At 38.9% G+C, this 21,917-nt stretch overlaps 1 protein-coding gene across 1 annotated transcript in view; it reads left to right on the plus strand.

The window, feature by feature from the left end:
* Positions 1-21,917, plus strand: part of CCHR7.PART0H3orf49 (chromosome chr7.part0 C3orf49 homolog) — a 220,296-nt gene that overhangs the window by 40,603 nt on the left and 157,776 nt on the right. Inside the window, exon 2 of the mRNA XM_044076403.1 lies at positions 20,137-20,606. Within this exon, the coding sequence (XP_043932338.1) occupies positions 20,137-20,606 (470 nt within the window). The remainder of the gene's footprint in view (positions 1-20,136; positions 20,607-21,917) is intronic.

The raw sequence follows: 21,917 nt of genomic DNA on the forward strand, positions 1-21,917 counted from the left end.
TGAAAGTCTTTCCACTAACAAAGCCTGAGGCTGTCACAGGTTGCTAAAGGAGTTTTACCAGCATTTCATAATAAGTAGTTTTCCTTACTTGTTGGCTAAACCAGATTGAAAACCAAGACAGAGGGACAGTAGCCATGTAGTCATTAATGACTATTGACTTTAAGGTATGTGCCACTGCCCATAACAAATATATTCCATCTTTCCACCAGTAAAACATACTTCATTACAGGGTGGAATACCTCTGTGAAAAACAGATCCCCCAGCCCCAATAGTTAACACAATGCCCGCCAAACAAGCATGCCTAACCAACAGTCAGACTGTGCTGAGCAGTACACAACCATTACTAACAGATGCTTCTCAGCCCATGAACTGCTACTGGTGACCGCTTTTCCTTAAACACACCCTTCCCTCCCAAGTCAAGGAAAGAAGGCAAGCTAATAATGTGTGACTACAGGAGAAGTATCCTAATCACTACCCCAAACCACCAATTGGGAAAATTAGTTTAAGAAGCCTTCTGGGAACAACCCTCTGCATCATAAATGAATAATTAAATAAATAAATAAGCTGTCGGACATCTCCTGATAAATGAATGTAAAATAAATAAACTGTTGAAAATCATTCTACTCCCGAAGCCCCCCCCAACCCAGCCATACAGAAGGACAAGGAACTAAGGCCCCACACCAATGCAACACACTCAACCACTCATGATGGTGCCATTAACTAAAACTGACCACCAAAGATTATACTAGCAGCTAATAACAGCCCCCAAAAATTACCCTGCCAAAATATCACTACATAGAATCCGAGATCCAATTGACTATATGATCAACAAACCCCTGCAAAACCTTCTGCCCAGCTACCTATCGGCAACTAATTAATGACTAGCCCCTAAGCCTATCCATACCTGCATTATACTTACGGGGAGAGGAAAAAAAAAACTCAAACTCCCAAACGAAACACAGAATTATACAAGCTCCTCCAACTTCCAAAGCAATATTAATCCCAAGGCCTACCTGTTCTTGTGTACCTGAGTACCTACCGGTCATCATGGATGTACATTTGCAGTATAGCAAGTTCATGCCAAAATGTGATTCTTTACCTAGTTACACTTGCATAAACCCCTTAAGCCCCTCCTTACCCTTACCTCATTTCCTCCCAATCATCCCTTGCTCCCATTTAACCCTTTCATCCCCCCATCCTGTTAATTCCCACTACTACATTTATCTAATCCCCAACTGAAGATGTCCCTGGAAAACTTGGTTTGTTACTAACCCTCATTTCTCAGAGAGCCTGAGATTTACATGATTCAGAAATTTAGTAAGTTCAACGAGCATTCTGTGCCAAAATATTATCCACAAGATAGCACACTTCCACAGATATCTAAAAGCTAAAGGTGAGTGTATTGAAGCTCTTGTAAGATGTTTGCATGAACTGGCTAAAAATTGTGGGTTTAGTGGGATAAAAGACAACTAAGTGATAGAATTGATTCTGGACCGGCTGATGTTGAAGTGCCTAAAAAGTTACAACCTGCAGTAAACTTAACTTTAGAAAAGGCCATACAATTAGTGAAAAAGCAAAATGATCATTTAAAAATAGCATTTTGGGGGCCCCAGCAAAATGTCAAGTTGGGGACCCCTAGGCACTCCTAGTTTATGTATCACCATGTCACTGCACCCTCCTACGCAACCTTTTAGTTCATGCTGCAAACTTTTAGTAGTAGTACGCACAGACTGACCTGTAGCTATGATGCTCTTACATTACAACAGGCCTATTTACCACACTATGTTCACCATCTCACAGAGGGACATTTACAGTTAATGACATTTAGTTGCAACAATGATACATTACCGACATTCTATGTATAGGTTTTTGACTTAGATGAAACAGCACCCTAGGCCTACTGTTTCAGCCCCCCCCCTACACACACACACACACACACACACACACACACACTCCAGTCCTCTCCTCCACTTCCCTCTATATTGGGCTCCCTATACCATGCACATTACTTTTTCCCCCTTTCTCACATTTTGTCTTACTCTTCAGCTTTTTCAAGAAGCCATACATGTTTATATGCTCCAAAGTGGATTTTAAAGTTGTTTTTTTTTCATTTTACATGACCTTTTTATCCAATAATGGCTTGAAAAGAAATTAAGATTAAGGAAAGAAATTCAGTGTTACTGTTCAGCTTTAGTTTTCCTTGCATTGTTTCAACACACCTTAACCATTTAGGAAATAATTCAGTTAAGCTAGGGCCCAAGAAGTCATAGGGTTATAGCTGTTCTGGGGTATATTTAGAGCATTTTCCCAACTTTTTAAATGGTTTAATCCAGTAGTGTCCTAAACAAAAAACATAAGTAAGATAAGAATTTGTCTTATTTTTTTTTCTTTCAAGGAAGACATAAGTTGTGCCTAAGGCTTAATGTTCAAAGATGACAAAATAGTAGCTCACAATAAACTAGCAAGCCAGTTGTTGTCTGGATACTTAGGTCTTATCTGAGAATGCTACTTGGCTTCCTAACCCCCACAAAAAGACAGTCACTGCCTATGCATCCCTCTGGTGTTAGACTGGGATGAAAGCAGAAGTATTTCAAGTGACTGCTGACGTACATATACATAGCATGCCTCCTCACTCCTCAACCCTAGCCATCAAAGGCAGCTACCTGTACACATTCTCAATGTGAAAGTGAAAAAATAATGATTACAATGATTTATTCTACCTTGTTGCTCCTAGACAATATGCTGCCCCTACACAAGCTATAGCAACCTTCTTTGTACACCTCTGAGGTCTGTGAGAAAAGTAAAAGAAACAATGACTACACTGCCCTCAGCCTAAACATAAACTACAATGACCTCATGTGCAGACTTCTATGGTTTGAATGTGATGAAAATTAAAGTAGTAACCTTACAATTTCCCCATATAGCCTACAGCAGCTTTCTGTACATCCAAATCTGAGCAAGGCTGGTTTTAGAATGGGTGTATTTGAAAGCAGAAACCATTATCAGCTTTATCATAACAGGGTCATACCACAACCTTGTTCAGGTTTAAGAGCATAATCAGAAAATGAATAAATTTTTTCTCAATTTCCCCAACCAACAACAGCTTTTGTGTGCGCCCCACACAGTCAAGGATGATTAAGGAAGACCCCTGTATCAATTTATATAGGCTGAGGAGTGGGGGCCCCGGACTCCTTGAAGATCGAAGTGTCTGAATGTTCTGTGATGTATCTTATGCATTACTTTTGAAACATAATTACTTGTTAGCTACATTATTTTACTGATGCCCAGAAAAATAACGTATGTGTCCTGGCATTATTGGGTGTACAGATAAAAATCAGTGAGATTTTTTATACACACACACACACACACACACACACACACACACACACACACACACACACACAAAAGCCATAGCAATACTAGTTTTGTGCTTATTTCAGGAAATAACAATACATTGAGCAACACTAGTACTGCCACACCAGACCAATGAATGTTGTTTAGCAGTCATCAAAAAATAGAAGGGGTAAATCACTTTTATTTACCTTATTAAGGAGTAATGCATACCTGTCACTGTCTCTGATTTCACAGACCTTTCCTGATTTTGCCCTGTCCTTCGTAAAGGTTGATGCGCTGGTAAATCATTCTGGATTACAGACAGTCAATAAATCCAGACATCAGAGTTTTATGCTTCCTATTGTCCAAAAAAATGCATGTTGATGCAGAGGGTGTTATTCTATTCTTTATAAGTGAATTAGAGTAATATTTAAAACATGTTCCTGATTTTAAGCCTTTATTTTGCTATTATTTCTGGTATTGTGATAAATTCTTCAGCAAAGAAGTTAACTGTCTGGTGTTCTACCAGTATTTATAAAAATCCCTGAAGATCAGAAGCATCAGCTCTTCTTAAAATCCAAGGTTTACCCTGAGATCAGTCTCTCTGGGCTGTTGATCTTTATACTGCTGACCTTACTTAAGTTCATTATCACCTTTATCCTAACAATGTCGCATCACTGCCCTGCGGTTAAAGAGCATAATCAGGAAATTCATACATTTTGTACCTCATTTTCCCCAAACGGCAGTAAATGTTCGAGGTCCCCACACAGTCAAGGATGATTAAGGGGCCCCCTTGCAACCACAGGTATTGTAGATACCTAAATCTGAATGTGTTGTCGGTTTTAGTGGAGAGAATGTCTACCAGTATGGTTTAACTAAGCCAGGGGCACTATGTCAGTGGTAAAATATTTAATGGAATTGTGAAGCCTATTATTGATAAAACATTGTTACTATAACCAGAGATACCTTTGAATTTTAAAGATAATATAAAAGAGTTATTATCCACCTGGTTTATCAAGTATGCGAGATTGCTTTACTAGCTTTTGTTAGTTTTTGCAGACATGTTACAAAGTAACAAAATAAGACCGCAGGGGTCGCTGGTGCCTTAAACCGGCTATGTAAATATGGCAAATGATGTATATGAGGTAAAATACAGAGAAAAACACATTAAAAGAGAGATATAATACTAGTCAAAGTAAGTATGTGAATTAGAAGCAGAGTGAGTGTAAGTTTGGCAAACGCACAAGATGTAACTGTTATCATGGTGAGTCATAATATTGTGCTGCACAAGGCAGAATTTATAAGAGATGTAAAAGGCTGGGGCATTCTATTGTCATTTGCAAGACAAAGTTAGTTAGAGAGGTTGCTTCTGAAAATAAAACTGAAAATAATGTTCAGAAAGCTTTTCTCCTGGAATCAATAACTACTGTCTTCTAATACTGAAGCAGAATTGCAAGCGATTCTCCTATTCTCAGAACTCCTGTGAATTTGAAGATTGATACAGTGGTTGAGGTTACTATGATATCTGCTACCTATAGAAATTTCTTGAAACATCAACAGTTTCATGAAGCAGAGATAAAAATACACATTCTTGCAGGCAAACAAGTGCATTGGTAGATTTCTAACCATGTCTGAGTGGCAGATACACAAGTTTGAGTTCTGGGTTTATGTAATAGATGGTCCATATATAAATAATCCAGTCAGCAGAATGATGTCATGTGAAATGGAGTTTATTGCCAGAATAAATAGTGTGGATATGTTTAGTAAAGTTGGACTGCTTAATTGTGAACCAGTGAAGATTAAATTAAAAGAAAAATGTTATTTCATGTGACTTAACCACACATAGGAGAGTGCCATTCAATTTGCTGTTTAAAGTAAAGGTAGAACTCAAAATTATGCAAATCCTAAGAGAACTAGAAAGTGTAATGAAACTGAAATGGCCCCAGTAATAAAGGATATAGGAAAATGACAGGATATGAACGTGTGTGTTGATCTAAGAGGGCTGTTGTGTAAGAGAGGTTCATTCTACCTACATTAGAATACATAACACCTTAACTAGCCAGTGCTAAAGTATTTTCCACATTAAATACTTCCAGTGAGTTTTGGCAAATACCCATACAGGAAAACAGCCAAAAGCTGACAACATTCATTAATCCATTGAGAAGGTTCTGTTTCAAGAGGCTGCCATTTGATATAAACTCAGCATCTCAAATCTTTTAGCATGAAATGAGTGACTTACTAAAAGAGCTTGGTGTTATCGTTGTTATGGGTGATACCCTGCTACTTGGTTCAGATAAAAAGACATGTGATTTGAAATTAAAGGCGTTGCTCCAAACTATTAAAGATTCTGTATCAAAGCTAATCCAAGACAAATGCAGCTTTGAGAAGACGGAGATCCAATACTTTGGTCAGAGCATACATTCTCACGGAACAAGTCTTAATGCAAACAAGGTCAGAGCAATAGCTGAGTTACAGAGTCCATCTTGTGTGGCTGATCTATAACAAGCCCTAGGCATGATGAACTTCTTGGGCAAGTATGCGCCAGATTTATCAACTGTGCTGTGACCATGTCAAATATGTTAATAGGTTCATAGGTGACTACTAGACTAATGGCACAAGAGCATTTACAAGCCTAGGTAATACCCAGGGTATGACAATATTATATCTCAATTCATCGGATATGGGATTGGGTAATATCAGGGTATTGGGTCATTGGATGTTGGAGCCCTGAGTTATTTATTAGACTATCTCTGTCCATAAGGGACATGGGCAATACCAAGGAGTGAATTTATGGTTCCTCATTCATTCATTTATGCAAACTCTTTTTAAAGAAAATGTGGGAGGGGCTTTGTTTTATGAAGATGGGAAATTTTTTTCTAAAGACAAGATAGTCTTTGGGATACAAATCTGTCTCTCCAGTAAGTTCTGTTAGAGTCACAAATAAGGTTCAGGTCCATGGAACACATTACCCTTGTACAATGTTTCTTGTCAATATGTACCATTTTCATTCAGGCTCGATCAGAGAAGGCCTTGTAAGTCAAGCATAAGTCCCTTCTCAATAAACAATATGAGATGGAGTTAAGGTATAGGACCCTTAGTCGGTCTGCATAAGACGTGTCTTATACTTTGTATTTTTTTAGTGAGAAACCTTTTGGGCCGCTCCAATTGGTGTAAGTGCCTGGTTAGATACATCCAGAAGGAGGCATTGTACTCAATTATGGGCCTGATGAGGGCCGAGTACAATGGCACTATGACTTCGTTTGATCTTGATACCATGCCTTTACTTATAAGTTGAGCCACGCAGAAGGATTTCTTCACTACTGTACCTACTTGGTGGTCAAAGTTTAGATTACTATTTATCTGTGTTCCTAAGTCCCTCACCACTGGGATTACTTCTAGTGGTGTGCTATCAATATTATAATTTGCAGGGATATCTGATTTACTGATGGGTATGATTATGCATTTTTTTAGCATTTGGTTTCAGACCATGGTTTTGGCAGCAGTTGTTTGTCATTTTTAAGCCTGTTTGTAGGATGTCAACATCATTTGGAGATTCAATGATTGTTCCCAGCTTACATATGTCAGTGCACTTGTTGAGCCAGAGGGCCCCAACATTGGCCTTCACTTCAGAGAAGTTTATACCAAACAGGATAGGTCCCAACATTGAGCCCTGTGGGACACCGCTAGTAACAAGATTCTTACCGGAAGTGGATTCACCTATCTGGACAACATGTCCTGTCAGTGAGACAGTTGGCTGTCCATCTGATGATGTAGGGGTTTATGCCTTACTCAGTAAGTTTATCTATGATCCACAAGTAGGGATTGTGTCAAAAGTTTTGCCAGGTTTAGATAAGAGGTGTGTACCACTTTACCCTCATCCATGGCCCTGGTGACATTCTCAAAGAAGTCCACCAGATTGAAAAGGCAAGACCTCCCTTTGACAAAGTCAAATTAGGTTTGGTCCAGTTTTTAGAGAGTTCCTGTGTCATTATTGATCAGGTCCATGATAATTATCTCCATGGTCTTGCAGTTAAGACTGGTCAAGCTTTTGGGAATGTAGTTCCCTGGAGCAGATGATGGGCTGCCCTTGTGCAGAGAGTTGGCTGTTGCAGTCCTCCATTCCTCTGGGACAAAGCCCATTCAGAGGCTGTGGTTAAAGAGGGTTTCTAGTGGCTCTGATAGATTCTGTTTAAATTTATATAAGAAGCATCCTGGAATGCTGTCAGAACCCATGGAGGCTGTGTTTTGGATTTAGTGAGCACAGTAAGGACCTGTTCCCTCATAATGACTAGTATGGTGATGGTTTCAGGCATACTTCTGAATCATATGGAATTCCTCGGTGTTTCCCAGTTTCGAGGGCAAAATAATGGAGTGCCACAAATTCACAAGTGGCCAATTTATTTCCCAATTTTTTTTTTGTTTGTTTTTTGGGAGTACAACTTTAAATTCAGCACTGACATCACCCACCACACATCGTCAGTGATTTGAATAGCAGCAGGCCAGCACAGCAGCGAGTGGAGCATCTTGTTACAATTCAAGATGGGCACAGGGTTTTTTCCACGTGAGTAGCTAATACTAAGTTAAACTTAAACACATTATACTTCTAAAGTAGGCTTTACAGACCCAGGTCAGTCATTTTAAAGAAATATTTTTGGTGTGAATGAAGTTTGTTACACCAAGCTGTCTAATGTAAGCAAAACAAAAATGGTGGATGGCATTGTTAAAGATGTTTAGCTGTAATATCTCACCAGAACAGTCTGTCTTAAAATAAAATAACTGCACTTCTCCCAATTTAATGCTTATTTAGCATGACATCTCCATGCATCAGCTGATGTCCATATACAGATATGCGATTTACTCCTTACTGTCACCATTTCATTCCTTAGCAAATCGCATTCTGCATGGATGGTCATGTGCCCAGTGAGATAATGTAGTCATATTTATTTAGCTAGTTAGTTATTTATGGAGGTGTGTTTGCTTCGTAGTTATTTGTCTGAGTTTGTGTCCGGAAATGTGACCGATTGTTAAATTCTTTTAATCTCATGGATTCAAAATTTATTTTCAATGCCTGGCTGTAAGCGAAATTGAAGGCAGTTGTATTCAAAGAGATGTAGTATAACTGGTACCACTGGTTGTAGAAGAGCTTTACTTTAACATGGCTATGTTGGTGTAGTGGGAAATTAAATCAGTAAACATGACATAAGTTTGAGATGAGTTTTGAATGTCTAACATGTTTTAATAGTGTAGCCGTTGAGATGTTGTACAGATGGCCTTTTAACTGTAAACATGGTCCACAATGACAGATGTGTTACGTTCTCTGAATAATCCTGTAAACATGGTCCACACTGACAGATGTGTTACGTTCTCTGAATAATCCTGTAAACATGATCCACAATGACAGATGTGTTACGTTCTCTGAATAATCCTGTAAACATGGTCCACAATGACAGATGTGTTACGTTCTCTGAATAATCCTGTAAACATGGTCCACACTGACAGATGTGTTATGTTCTCTGAATAATCCTGTAAACATGGTCCATAATGACAGATGTGTTACGTTCTCTGAATAATCCTATAAACATGGTCCACAATGACATATGTGTTACGTTCTCTGAATAATCCTGTAAACATGGTCCACACTGACAGATGTGTTACGTTCTCTGAATAATCCTGTAAACATGGTCCATAACGACAGATGTGTTACGTTCTCTGAATAATCCTATAAACATGGTCCACAATGACATATGTGTTACGTTCTCTGAATAATCCTGTAAACATGGTCCACACTGACAGATGTGTTACGTTCTCTGAATAATCCTGTAAACATGGTCCACAATGACAGATGTGTTACATTCTCTGAATAATCCTGTAAACATGGTCCACAATGACAGATGTGTTACGTTCTCTGAATAATCCTGTAAACATGGTCCACACTGACAGATGTGTTACGTTCTCTGAATAATCCTGTAAACATGGTCCACAATGACAGATGTGTTACATTCTCCGAATAATCCTGTAAACATGGTCCACAATGACAGATGTGTTACGTTCTCTGAATAATCCTGTAAACATGGTCCACACTGACAGATGTGTTACGTTCTCTGAATAATCCTGTAAACATGGTCCACAATGACAGATGTGTTACATTCTCCGAATAATCCTGTAAACATGGTCCACAATGACAGATGTGTTACGTTCTCTGAATAATCCTGTAAACATGGTCCACACTGACAGATGTGTTACGTTCTCTGAATAATCCTTAGGAATAATAATGAGCATCAATTGTATGGTGGAGCAGATTCTGAGAATTATGGTACAGTCAGGCAGTGACAGACACACTGTTTTATAGCAGCTGTGCTTAAAAGTGAATACTGTTCTCACGTGAGGAAAATGCAACCTTGGTTTATATAAATGTGGCAGTTTTTTTGATTAAGCTGAGGAGTAATTAGGTCATCAATTGTATAGAGGCATTTTCATGCAACAGGACATAAGTTAGGGTTAAGGTTAGCTTGAGTGTTCTGAAAGAGTTACACTGTGCCTCACAATTATATTATGGGACATGTGATTTGGTGTTCTTTTCCTTTGTAAATGTGAACCTGTGATAAAATATGCAGACAGGTGCAAACTAGATAATACAGTTACTTCAAGAAAAGGTGTCAGGGGTTGGCAGTGTGTTCGTAAAATACATTTGTGCAGTATCCTCATCATACCTCTTAGAGCAAAAATCTGGACAAAGCCCCAGAAATAGGGACAGTTTCAGTTTGTAAATATGAAGTCTGAAATTCAAATGCTTGTCATTATTTTCTGGTTTCTTCCTCAGGGATTTGACAGTTATTTGCCAGAAAACCAAAAAAATATGAGGAACAGACCAAAGTCTGGACATTCTGCAAACATCTGGACCGTTTAGAGGTATGCTCCGGATCACATTTATAATGTCACTTAATTGTATGTTGGTTATTAAGAAAGTACACAGTGAAATCATAAAAGACATTGCCACCAAAAATCATTCCTTTCCCCTAGATTATTTAGAAATGAGATAGTGAAGGCTCAGGCTGCAATTTCATTAGTAGAATGCTGAGTGTTAGTTTTTATACTTTCTTTGTGAAACAGGCCACCTGTTGTAAATGTAATTATTTATTTATTTATTTGCTGTGAAAATCTGAGTTTGCACATACTGAAGGGATTAGTGGGGGTCTGGGGGAAATGTTTCATTTTGGTGCTTGTACATACTTGAAATTACTGAAGGGTTATGGATCACTGGGGGAAATGTTTTGTTTTGGTGCTTGTACATACTTGAAACTACTGAAGGGTTATGGATCGCTGAGGGAAATGTTTCCTTTTGGTGCTTGTACATACTTGAAACTACTGAAGAGAATTAAGCTTTTTGCTATGGGTCCGTTTCTCATAAAATTGTAGTTTTTTGGCAAATTACTGGCAGTGGCAGATCTCTGAGGAGTAAGGAATGAAGTCAGAAAATAATGGCAGGCAGAAGACATTACATTTGATTTTCAGACTTGATCCTTCAAAAAATTCATGCTAATATGATGCTATGCAAACTCTTGTTATTCTGTCAACAGTCTAAGTTTGGAAGAGCAGTATTTGAAACAGTGTAACTAACTATTTCTGTGCCTTTGTTTGGTCGTCATCCCCCATTATTTGTGGCTTTGTCCAGATTTCTTGCTGTAAGAGATTAATAGGTATGGATAACATCTAGAGTCATGTAACTAAATAATTAATTCTATGGCGCTGTATTTGTGCCTTCTGGTGATTTTAATTTGTTTACCCATTAGTGCTTTCTGGTGATTTTAATTTGTTTACCCATTAGTAGCAAATTCTATGGAGCTGTATTTGTGCCTTCTCCTGATTTTAATTTCAGTTTACCCATTAGTGGCTTTTGATGCAATGTATAATTTTGTATTTCACATATCTCACAGACTGTCATGGGGTGCTGGTTGGCGATTAATAGCGTAGCATAATGAATAAGAAACTGCAATGTAATGTTAGCTTTCAAGATGACGTTTGAAACTGTATTATTACACAGAGCTAAGAACATGTAATGTTTCTTACTGAGGCAGGCACCACACTGTTCTTCAGTTTGCATTTAAAATTTGGCATCCCACAATTCCATTGAAGTGGGTGGGGTTAGACAACTATATATGCAAATGTTATGTTAATCAGCGTACAGATTTGTACTTATTTTTCATTGGCCCTTGTCCAGATGTTTGATGTTTCCAGGCTGAGAGGTATGATTTCAGGTATTTCTTTAGGTGTGGTAGAAGGTGATGAGGAGAGTTTGAATTGAACTTGCCTGCCAGCAGGTTTGCTATAGTTTCAGGCTGGGTGTAAGTGTTGCCATTCATGATTAACTCAGCACATTGCTGAGCATTTCCCCTGAGGTTACGAACATAATTAAAAAGATCCTTATGGTTATCTTTCAAATGGGAGGCTACTTTGCCTCATTGTTTGCTTTGGCAGATTTCACCAGCTCTCTAATTTGTTTGTTTAGACTGGTGAGTGTCTTTTTGCACTGATTTGTCTTTTCTTTGTTGGCTTTGTAAAGGATTCTTTTTTCCTTTTGTTGAATTTATGCTAGTGTCCACCAGGGTAGTTTATTTTTGCCAGTAATTATAGGTTTGACTCGGACAAGTACTGCCCTCCTCTATGCAGCTATGAATGTGGTTGTACAGTGCTTTTGTGTACAGCTCAGAGTAGGCCTCAGTGTCATCTGAGTTCAGAGGGACTTGGAAGTTTAATAAGCCATCACTTCATTTGTGGTAATTGGCCTTAGCAAAGTTCTTAACAGGTTTGGAGTTTGATGGTGGTTCTAGGTTAGTTTTAATACTAAAGTATATCATTTTGTAGTCAGATCTTACCAGGGAAGAGTTAATGTACAGGAGCAGCATCTCTCCATGTTAATGAGTACTAGGTCTAAGATATTTGTATGTCTAGTTAGGGAGCTAACTAGTTGATCTAGGGTGTTTGCATTGACAAAGCCAAAAATCTCTGAGCAAGTGAATTATGGATCGTATAAGTCTCCCAGCTTATGGAGGGGGTAGTTGAAGTTACCCATAAGTATGTGTTAGAATGAATGTTAAGACATTCCAGAAGGTTTAGGTAGGAGGTGTGGTTTTCCAGACTCATATTAGGGGATCTGTAGCTAGCAGGGATATGATAAGGGGACGCACCTATGGTTAGTTGGGCATGGAGAATCTCATGTGAGTCATGTTGCTGGAGCAGTGGAGCAGTGTACTTGTCCTTTATGAACACTGTGACACCTTTTCCCTTTTTTTTATCCTGAGCTGAGGGGGATCGAAATGTGTGAAAGACATTGTAGCCTTTGATCGCCGGGGTGCATTCTATGGTTCTGAACCATGTTACTGTGACTGCACATATGTCTGTGTTCTCCAGGGTGAGGAGTACTTTCAGGGAATGCAGTTTTTTTTATTTAAAGCTCTCTCATTGAACAGCAGTACCTTTGGGTAGTCATGAGTAATTTTTGTTATATTGGTTGGTTTAACAACTTGACATGGCCTAAAAAAAGGCACTATGGGGATAGATAAAATTTTTGCCAGTATTATTATCATTGGATGTTGGATAGAAGATGCTGGGAGACCTGAATGAAATAGATGTGTAAGCATGCCCAGCAGTAAAAATATTGGTACGCCATGGGATTGTAGTGATGACTGCAAGATACACAATTATGCTCTTCTGACTGGACTAGTGACATAATGGTTAATCTCCAGATGGGAGAGTTTCTCAGTGATACCTGAGTGGGGGTTGTGTCAAAAGTGGTACATGCAAAAGGGACAGGGGTAACCAGTGTTGATCACAGACCTGCTCTGTTCATAAATTTGTTCTGTGAACTACCCAAAAAGAAAAAAATGGGAGACTTGGGATTAACATGGCTAGTCTTGTAAAGGCTCTAGGGCTGCTAGCCTAGTAAGCTCCTATGAACCTATATATCCCCAGGCTGACAAGTATTGGATCCCCTTGTTGTGACACCAGAAACTAAGCCAATTGTTGAAGTCAATCATTTTTGCTGGTACTGTGGTATCACCATAGATGAAGGTAGGATGCTACCCAAGGCTAAATTCATGCACGCCTGGGAAACATATTCAGAGAGCTCTATCATATCTCTCTTCATATAGTCCAGTGAGGTGTGTCTTAGATTGTTCACATCTTCATGGACTATGACCATGTTATACTGGTACGTGTGGTTAAAAGACCTGAGTGCATGTGTGATCTGGAGGAGCCTAGCTCCAGATAGACAGCTCACTGTGATCTTCTTCTCCTTGTTTAGCCTGGTAAGGGGAGCATCAGTATGTCTACAATGGAATCCCCAATAGCTAGAATGTTTGGCTATGTGGTGTGTTGCCTTATGGGCTTGGAAGGAGGGCTACTATGATTTTCAGAGTTTTGTGAGTTGTGAGGTGCTGTCTTTCTTGAGTGTGAGCAGGGCCACTGAAAGATGCTTTTAGGAGGTCTTGGAGGTTTGGGTAGATTACAAGTACCTCCACATATGTTGGTCTGTGTGTTTGTTCCTTAGTGTTGGTTCTGAGTGTTTTGGGTGTAACGTTAACAACCTGGTTTGCATTTTTCATGTATGTACATGAGATCTTTGCCTCCAATGACATTGTGTATCTACATCTCTCACACACTGTGCTTGTCTGTTCTAAAATTAAATGGTTGTCAGTGAACATGAGGCAGTTACTAGACCGGCTCAGGATGCCCATATCCACCAGCCCAGAAACAGAGATGACAGGGAAGCACCTATCCTTTCTACTAGATCCTTAGTAGATGAGAAAGAGTAGGAGAGAGTCACTTAAAGGTCAAAGTGAGAGTGTTTAGTAGTATACTGTTAGATGACCTGCAGTGGTACCACCCTCTGCACAAACTGACAGCTCTTCGAGCAACTGTGAACAATGGGAAACTATAGAGAATGCTTCCTATAGAGGATTTTAAACTGGAGAGGTTTGCTTATATACAAGCCATGGATAACTACATTTGTGCAGGCTTTTATACCAGCAGGATGGAAGACCTTTACACAGTTAAGCCCTCAAGCCAATCAGGTAAACCTCCAATAAGCCTTCAGCCAGCAGTTCCCAACTTGGCCGGACAACACCAAGAAAGGAGGGGGGGGGGGTGTCCATATTCATAAAGGACACCCACACCTCAAGGTTGGTGGCAACGCACGATGCATCGGAGACCATCCAGGTGCAATTAACCATAGGCAAGACTGCTCTGCAATTTGTAGCATGTTACAGGCCACCCTCTCAAACTCAGGAACCTCACATGGCCTTCCTGAAAACATTGGAGGGGATAAATGTATCTCCAAACACCATCATACTAGGTGACTTCAACTACCCTAATATAGACTGGGAACACTACTCAAGCCCAAACACTCTAGCCCAAAGGTTCCTGGAGTTCATAAACTCAAATGCCATGGAACAACTAGTCACCATCCCACAAGAGGAGAAAACATACTTGTTCTCATCATCACGAACATGGGATCACAATGTTCAACACCGGAAGTATACCTCACTGGTAAGATCAGATCATAAACTAATCTCGCTGGAGGTCCTCATCCCCCCACCTGAAATAAAAAGACCACAGTGAAAAACTTCTCAAAAGCCGACTTCACACTTTAAAACTAGTGTGGTCTCCTTTAAGGCCCCTGAGCCAGTGGTAAACATTACTCAAACCGCTGAATCACTTACAAATGCCTTCTACCAGCACCTACAGGACTGCATGGATCAGGCAATCCCAAACAAAACTAAGACTCTTTGTACCAAAGGCAAGCGTCCAGTCTGGTGGACCCCAGCCATAAACAAGCTCTACAACAAAAGGAGGAAGCTACTACAAGATAGAGCAAAATCCTTGAAAGGTAAGACACCTTTGATCATTATAAGTAAAAACTAAGAGCTCTCATAAAATCATCCAAGGCAAATTTTGAGAGAAAAATCGCCAAGGACTCAAAAGACAATCATAAGGCCTTCTTTAGCTATGTTAGAAACCTAGGAGGAAACTCCCAGATATGCTCAGAATTAGTTCAAAATGATGTGAAGATTACTGAACCTACACACTTTGCCAACATACTGGCTGACAGGTTCAGTGCAAACTTCTCCCCCCCCCAAAAGGCGAGATATCTACACTAGAGGATTGTAGACCCCCAAACATACACAACGCCCAGGTGCGAACTGCTCTCTCCAAGGCAAAAAACACAGCATCCATGGGACCGGATGGTGTCCCCGGCTGTGTGCTCCACGAACTCAATGAGGAATTAAACCCGCAGTTAGGACAGCTGTTTAATCTTAGCCTCACCTCAGGATCAAGGAGTGGCGACTGTGGTCCCACTTCACAAGGGCGGTGCCTCCACCGACCCTGGAAATTACCATAGCTTGACAAGCCTTATCTGCAAAGCCATGGAGAGGATCATAATGGAACTCATAAATAAAGACATAGGGAACTTGCAGACTTTGGATCCAACCCAGTTTGGCTTTGTCAAAGGCAGATCATGCCTTTTAAACTTAGTTGACTTTTTCGAGACAGTCACCAAGGCCATTGATGAGGGAAAGGCAGTCCATACAGCCTACCTCGACCTGGCAAAGGCCTTCGACACAACACCCCACTCAGGTATCATCGAAAAACTCATCAGCTTGAATGTAAACCCATACATCACAAGATGGGTTGCAAACTGGCTAAGTGACAGAACCCACAGGGTCAGAGTTGCTGGAGCCATGTCAGACTCAAAGCCTGTCACAAGTGGTGTCCCACAGGGCTCAGTCCTGGGTCCACTCTTGTTCGGCATCTACTTTTCTGAAGTACAAGCAAACACAGGAGGGTTATGGCTGACAAAGTTTGCAGATGACTGCAAACTGGCCATAGTCGAAAACACATCTGACACAGATATCCTTCAGAAGGGCCTCACAGAAACGGATAACTGGTGCCAGAGCCATGGCCTAAAGTTAAACGCCAAGAAATGCATAGTCATACCCTTCGGGAAAAACAAGGTTACCCCTAGTTACCATATAGGTGGCAATCCACTGAGCACAGAAGAAGTCATCAGGGATCTGGGGACCCAGGTTGACAGTAGCCTTTCGTTTGACACTCATGTTGCTAAAGTAGTTAGGAAAACCTACTACATTGCCCACCTGATCATGAAGGGATTCACATCTAGATCAAGGGAGGTCATCGTCCCCCTGTACTCATCACTCATTAGACCTATGATTGAGTACAATGCCCCATTCGGAATGTATCTGACCCGACACCTGCAGCAGCTGGAAAGGCCCCAAAAGTTCCTCACCAAAAGGATAAAGGGTCTCAAAAATATGTCTTATGCTGCCCGACTGAAAGAACTCCAGCTCTATTCAGTCTCATACCGCTTGCTCAGAGGTGACCTGTGCCTGACATATAAGGCCAAGTCAAACCCAGATTTGATGAATATGCTTCACCTCAAAAAATCTAGATCCCTCAGAACCACAAGGGCGGGAGACTTAAACCTTGACACGGTTATTAATAGAACGTGCTGGGGGGACAGATTCATCACCCAGAGACTCCCTATGCTGTGGAACAAAATCCCGGTACATGTGAGGCAGAGCACCTCGCTGGCCTTGTTCAAGAGGAATCTTGACCAATGGATGGGAGATCGCAGATATACCCCAGGGATTACTTCAGTGTCACTGCTTGACAGAGGCACAGCAAAATAATAGGCATAGTTTTATTCAAACTAAAGGGGTGGCGAAAGCCACATAACTATGGGCTAGGCTTATAAATGCCCTTGGGCAGATAGCCTAGTATGAACCTATGAACCTATGAACCTATAAATTCAGCCTTCTGCTCCCACCAGAGTGGAAAAGAACCCTCTTAATGTAAAATGAACTGGTTTTGAGGTCAAGTGCAATAACAAATATTTTGCAACAAAAGTCAGAATTTCTGCAGTATCAGGAAATAAGTTCACTAACCCTGAGAAATGTTCATTAAAGTGTACAAACATAAGATAACTTGGCACAGAAAAACTTTGAAAAACTTAGAAATACTTTGGCAAACTCAGGAAAACTTTTGCAAACTCAGAACAGCTTTTGCAGTATCAGAGGAGGTTAAGAAATATCAGAATACTGTTAAAACAACCTTAGAGTAGTACAGTAACAAACAGATGGTGTTTCTTTAACTAATGTAGACTGAAAAACACTAATAAATTCAACCAAATAAATAAATGCAGCACAGAAGTGTTAAATAGCACTGAAACAGTTAGACCAAGTATAAAAAATACTTATATCAGCTTTGTAGGTCCAGATGGTTTTAGAAGCAATCCAAGTCTTGTAGTCACGGGTGTCCAAGCCAGATACTGGAAAGTCTGAATAAATGAGCACAATCTCACAAAAATGCAATTCTTTTATACCAGCAGGACGAAAGACTTTTATACAGTTAAGCCCCTAGACCAATCAGATAAACACACAGTAAGCCTCCCGCTAGCATTTTCCAACTCAGATAGGTTAAATTCAGTCCTCTGCTCTCCCCAGAGTGCAAACGAACCCCCTTAAAGTAAAACAAACTAGTTTTTAGCTTAACGGCTGTAATAAATGCTTTACAACAAAAGTTAAAATTCCTGCAGTTTCAGGAAATAAGTTCACTAACCCTGAAAAATGTTCACAAAATACAGAACAAAAATTATGCAAATGTAAGAGAACTTGACACAGAAAAGCTTTGCAAAACTTAGAAATATTTGGGCAAACTCAGGAGAACTCCTTCAAACTCAGAACAGCTTTTGCAGTATCAGAGATGGTTAGGAAATATCAGAATATTGTTAAAAAAACCTAAGAGCAGTATAGTAACAAACAGATGGCATTTCTTTAACAAGTGCGGGCTGAAAAACAGTGATAAATTCAACAAAATCAATAAATGCAGCACAGGAGTGTTAACTAGAGCTGAGACAATTAGAGCAAGTGAAAAAAATACGTATATCAGCTTTGTAGGTCCAGATGGTTTTAGAAGCAATCCAAGTCTTGTAGTCACACATGTCTAAGCCAAGCACATGGAAGCTCTGAGTAAATGAGCACAAACTCACAAAAATGTAATTGTTTTATACCAGCAGGATGAAAGACTTTTACACAGTCAACCCCTCAGGTCATTTAGATAAACACACAATAAGCCTTCTACCAGCAGGTTAATTCAAGCACCAAAAGGGAAATTTGCTAGTCTTAAAATGATTCACAAGGGCAACTAGCCTAGTACTTACCTATGAACCTGTAGGTCTTGCACTTACTGAAACCTATTACATACAATGTTCCCTTTCCTCTTTCTTACAATCTAACTATAATATCCTCTATGACAATAGGTATGGTACTAGTTCAGGAGGGGGCATCATGCTTTTTATCAAAAGTTCTTAATGTTTAACCTCACCATTTGCTATCAAACAGCATACTACCTTCAGTAAGATATTCACTATGAAATATTGAATTTTAACAACACATTACCTCCAGCATGACAGTCTTTAGCTTTGTTTTTTTTATCCTAAATGTCATCCTGCTTGTTTCCTGAAATGCTGAAATTCAAAATGAAATTTATGTATATACTGTAAATAATGTAAACAACTTTGGTTTTGCTGTTAACTGTATCTGCAACATTTCTCTGTACACAAGACTCTGTAGCAACCATAAGGACCTGAAACAAGTATATGTTTGCTCCAAGACACCTTAAAAACATTTGATTTGGCATTTGTTGTTATATATTGTATGCTCATTAAATATTCATGTTGTTTGCTTTTTTTTCTGTACTCTGGGGTTATGGCTGAAAAGCATATTCAGGCCAACCCACTTAAAGAGGTCTTGGAGCTAAAGCTTCCACACAGAGTAGTACAGGAAAGCTTGTGCACTGCAAAAGTAATGTTGTTTTTGAACAGTTGCATAATGCATATGTGTTTTATAGCTATTTATTGTTATCATTTGTAATTGACTGGTTATTCTTTGGGGAGGTTAGGATTAGTTTGTTTAAAACCATTAGTATTAGTAGTATTTAATGTGCATTTCCAGATGATCTTTTGTTTGTAGTACAAAAAGCAGATTAATTTCTCATCAGGTGCAGGCACAGTTCCTCTTACTTCTGTGAATTAAATCAAATAACATTTTTATTGCATTTTCTCCAAAACTGTGTTACATCTACAAGTAGTACAGGCCATTTCAGGGTGCAGGTTTAATGAGTACTAATGTAAATGTAAATGTAAAAATCTGTGGAAGGCTCCGGGTTAATAAAGTGTGCACTATAGGCCAGGTTCCAAAAGACTTGCTGTCACTGTAAGTGTAAAACCTATTTATAAAGCAAGCTTACAGCAGAAACTAGATTCCAAAAGAGTTGCTGTCACTGTAAGTGTAAAACCTATTTATAAAGCAGGCTTACAGCAGGAACTAGATTCTAAAAGACTTGCCTCAGTATAAGTGACTAGCTTTGGAGTAAGTCACTTGCACCGACAGTAAGTCTTTTGGAATCAAGCCTCTATAGCTTAAACAGATTGCCATGTATTATTCTTTATATACAGCATTAATAGAGCGATGGAGTATGAGCAGGTAAAATGTGCATGTGAAAACTTTTTTATTTTTTTTTACAAATTTAATTGCCTACAGTGATTTTTGCTACCTCTTTATGCTATAAGAGAAATGTTTATCCCTCCTTCTTACACCCCATTGAATTTTAAATGCACTTGTTTGTTTATAATTTGCACCTTAAGACTTTCATTGGTAGGAGTTACTGCCACACTAATCTACTGCTGTTTGAGAAACCATTAATAATTTTTTTTAATTCAATTTTTAGGTGGCATGGTGCTGGATCCATTAATTTAATGGGTCAGAGTGTTCTGGTTCCAAAGTATGAATCATCCAGTGAAAGTGAAGCTGAAGAAAATGAAAGTAAAGGGAGAAAAAAAGAAAGCACCATCAAGAAAATGAAGAATAACTTGGGAAAATTAGTGCCACGCTACAGGCAACATGAAAAATTACATCACTTCCGGGAGAACCTCCAGGAAAAACTTACTGCTAATAAAAATCTTGGGATGACCTGCAAACATAACATCATTTTGAAAAATGTTAAGGAAATGCCATCACCAAAGATGTTCTCAACAAAATACAAACCACAAACGCATTCTTGGGATGAGAAGGTGAACCATGGTGAGCTACAAGAAACCAAGAGAGACACCAAAAGAGATAACAAAGTAGAATCCAAATATTTATCTCGTACTGAAGAAAATAAAATACTGAACTTTAATAATCCCCCTCAGGAAACAGGTTGGTACACATATTATTATTTCTTTATACAGCACATACTTCTGAGATCACAAAAACTTCCTACATAAAATTATGAGATAAGCTGTAGCAGTAACTAGTCATAAACAGAACAGTGGAAATATTCATTGCCTTAGATGATACTGCCTCCAATGTGAATGCACATTGCATTTGCTAGAAGAGACTTAACACTGTATCTGGGTTATGTTTATCATTCATCACAGCTTCATTTGTTTAACTATAATTTTAAAACCATAAGTAATCTATAAATAAATGTCCAAAAATCAAAATCAGCTGAAAGTACAATTCAACACAACAAGCCAAAAATACCTGCAATCAAAAGAAGATTACAATGACCCTCTATCAAAAAGATTCATTATTCAAACAGGTACATATCAACATCAAACTGTACTGTCAGTTTATTTTATTTTTGTTTGATCATCTGCAAAACTGTCATGTTAAATGGAACATTTAATAACTGCCCCTGTAAATTCAGTGTTTGGAAGCATATTGTCAGGCATTTGGTACAGAGGAACAATACAAAAATATGAACAGCCATAAGACTTCTAAATCCTTTAATAAATTAATTTAGCACTTTTGTCTCATCAAACTATATCAAAACTTCATCAGAATCAAAGTACATTCCTAAAACACCTCTTATTTAATAAATAACTAACCAGTGAAATTCACAAATCAATTAATGATGTCACCATACTGCTCAGCCTCTTAGCACAAGAAATCTGGACAAAGCCTAAAATAATGGGGGGATAAAGGCATGAAAACAGGGACAGATTTTAAACATTGTTCTTATAAACTTAGAAAGTTGCTAGAATAACGTGATTTGTATTAGAATGCATTTTCTGAAGAATATGAAGTCTGAAACTTAAATGCATGCCATAATTTAGCCAGCAATTCTCAGTGGTTTGCCAGAAAACCACAAAATTTATGAGGAGCAGATCAATTATATGAAGTAAAAATCTGGGCAGCCAAGAAGTATGGATGCCACCATAAATCAAAAGCTGAATATTCACAAGCAAAACATGAGATGGTACTGTTATACATAAATATATCATACAAATAAATCTATTTAGTTGAAATTGTGAGTAGGTTTATGAAAAAGTAATAAATAATATAAAACACAATATTAAAATACCCATATTTTACAACTTAGCAGATCTCATCTTCAGAATACTAGTTGTCGACAAGTTGTCATTAATGACTGGCTACTGCATCATTCAGCATCAGTTGCCATATACGTTCTTTACACTCAGTGGTGGTTTCCCAAAAACCAGTCTTTTAAAAATCATGAACTTT

This window comes from Protopterus annectens, chromosome 7.part0 (genome assembly GCF_019279795.1).
Source record: "Protopterus annectens isolate FY-2018-M chromosome 7.part0, PAN1.0, whole genome shotgun sequence".
Taxonomy (NCBI): Eukaryota; Metazoa; Chordata; order Ceratodontiformes; family Protopteridae; genus Protopterus; species Protopterus annectens.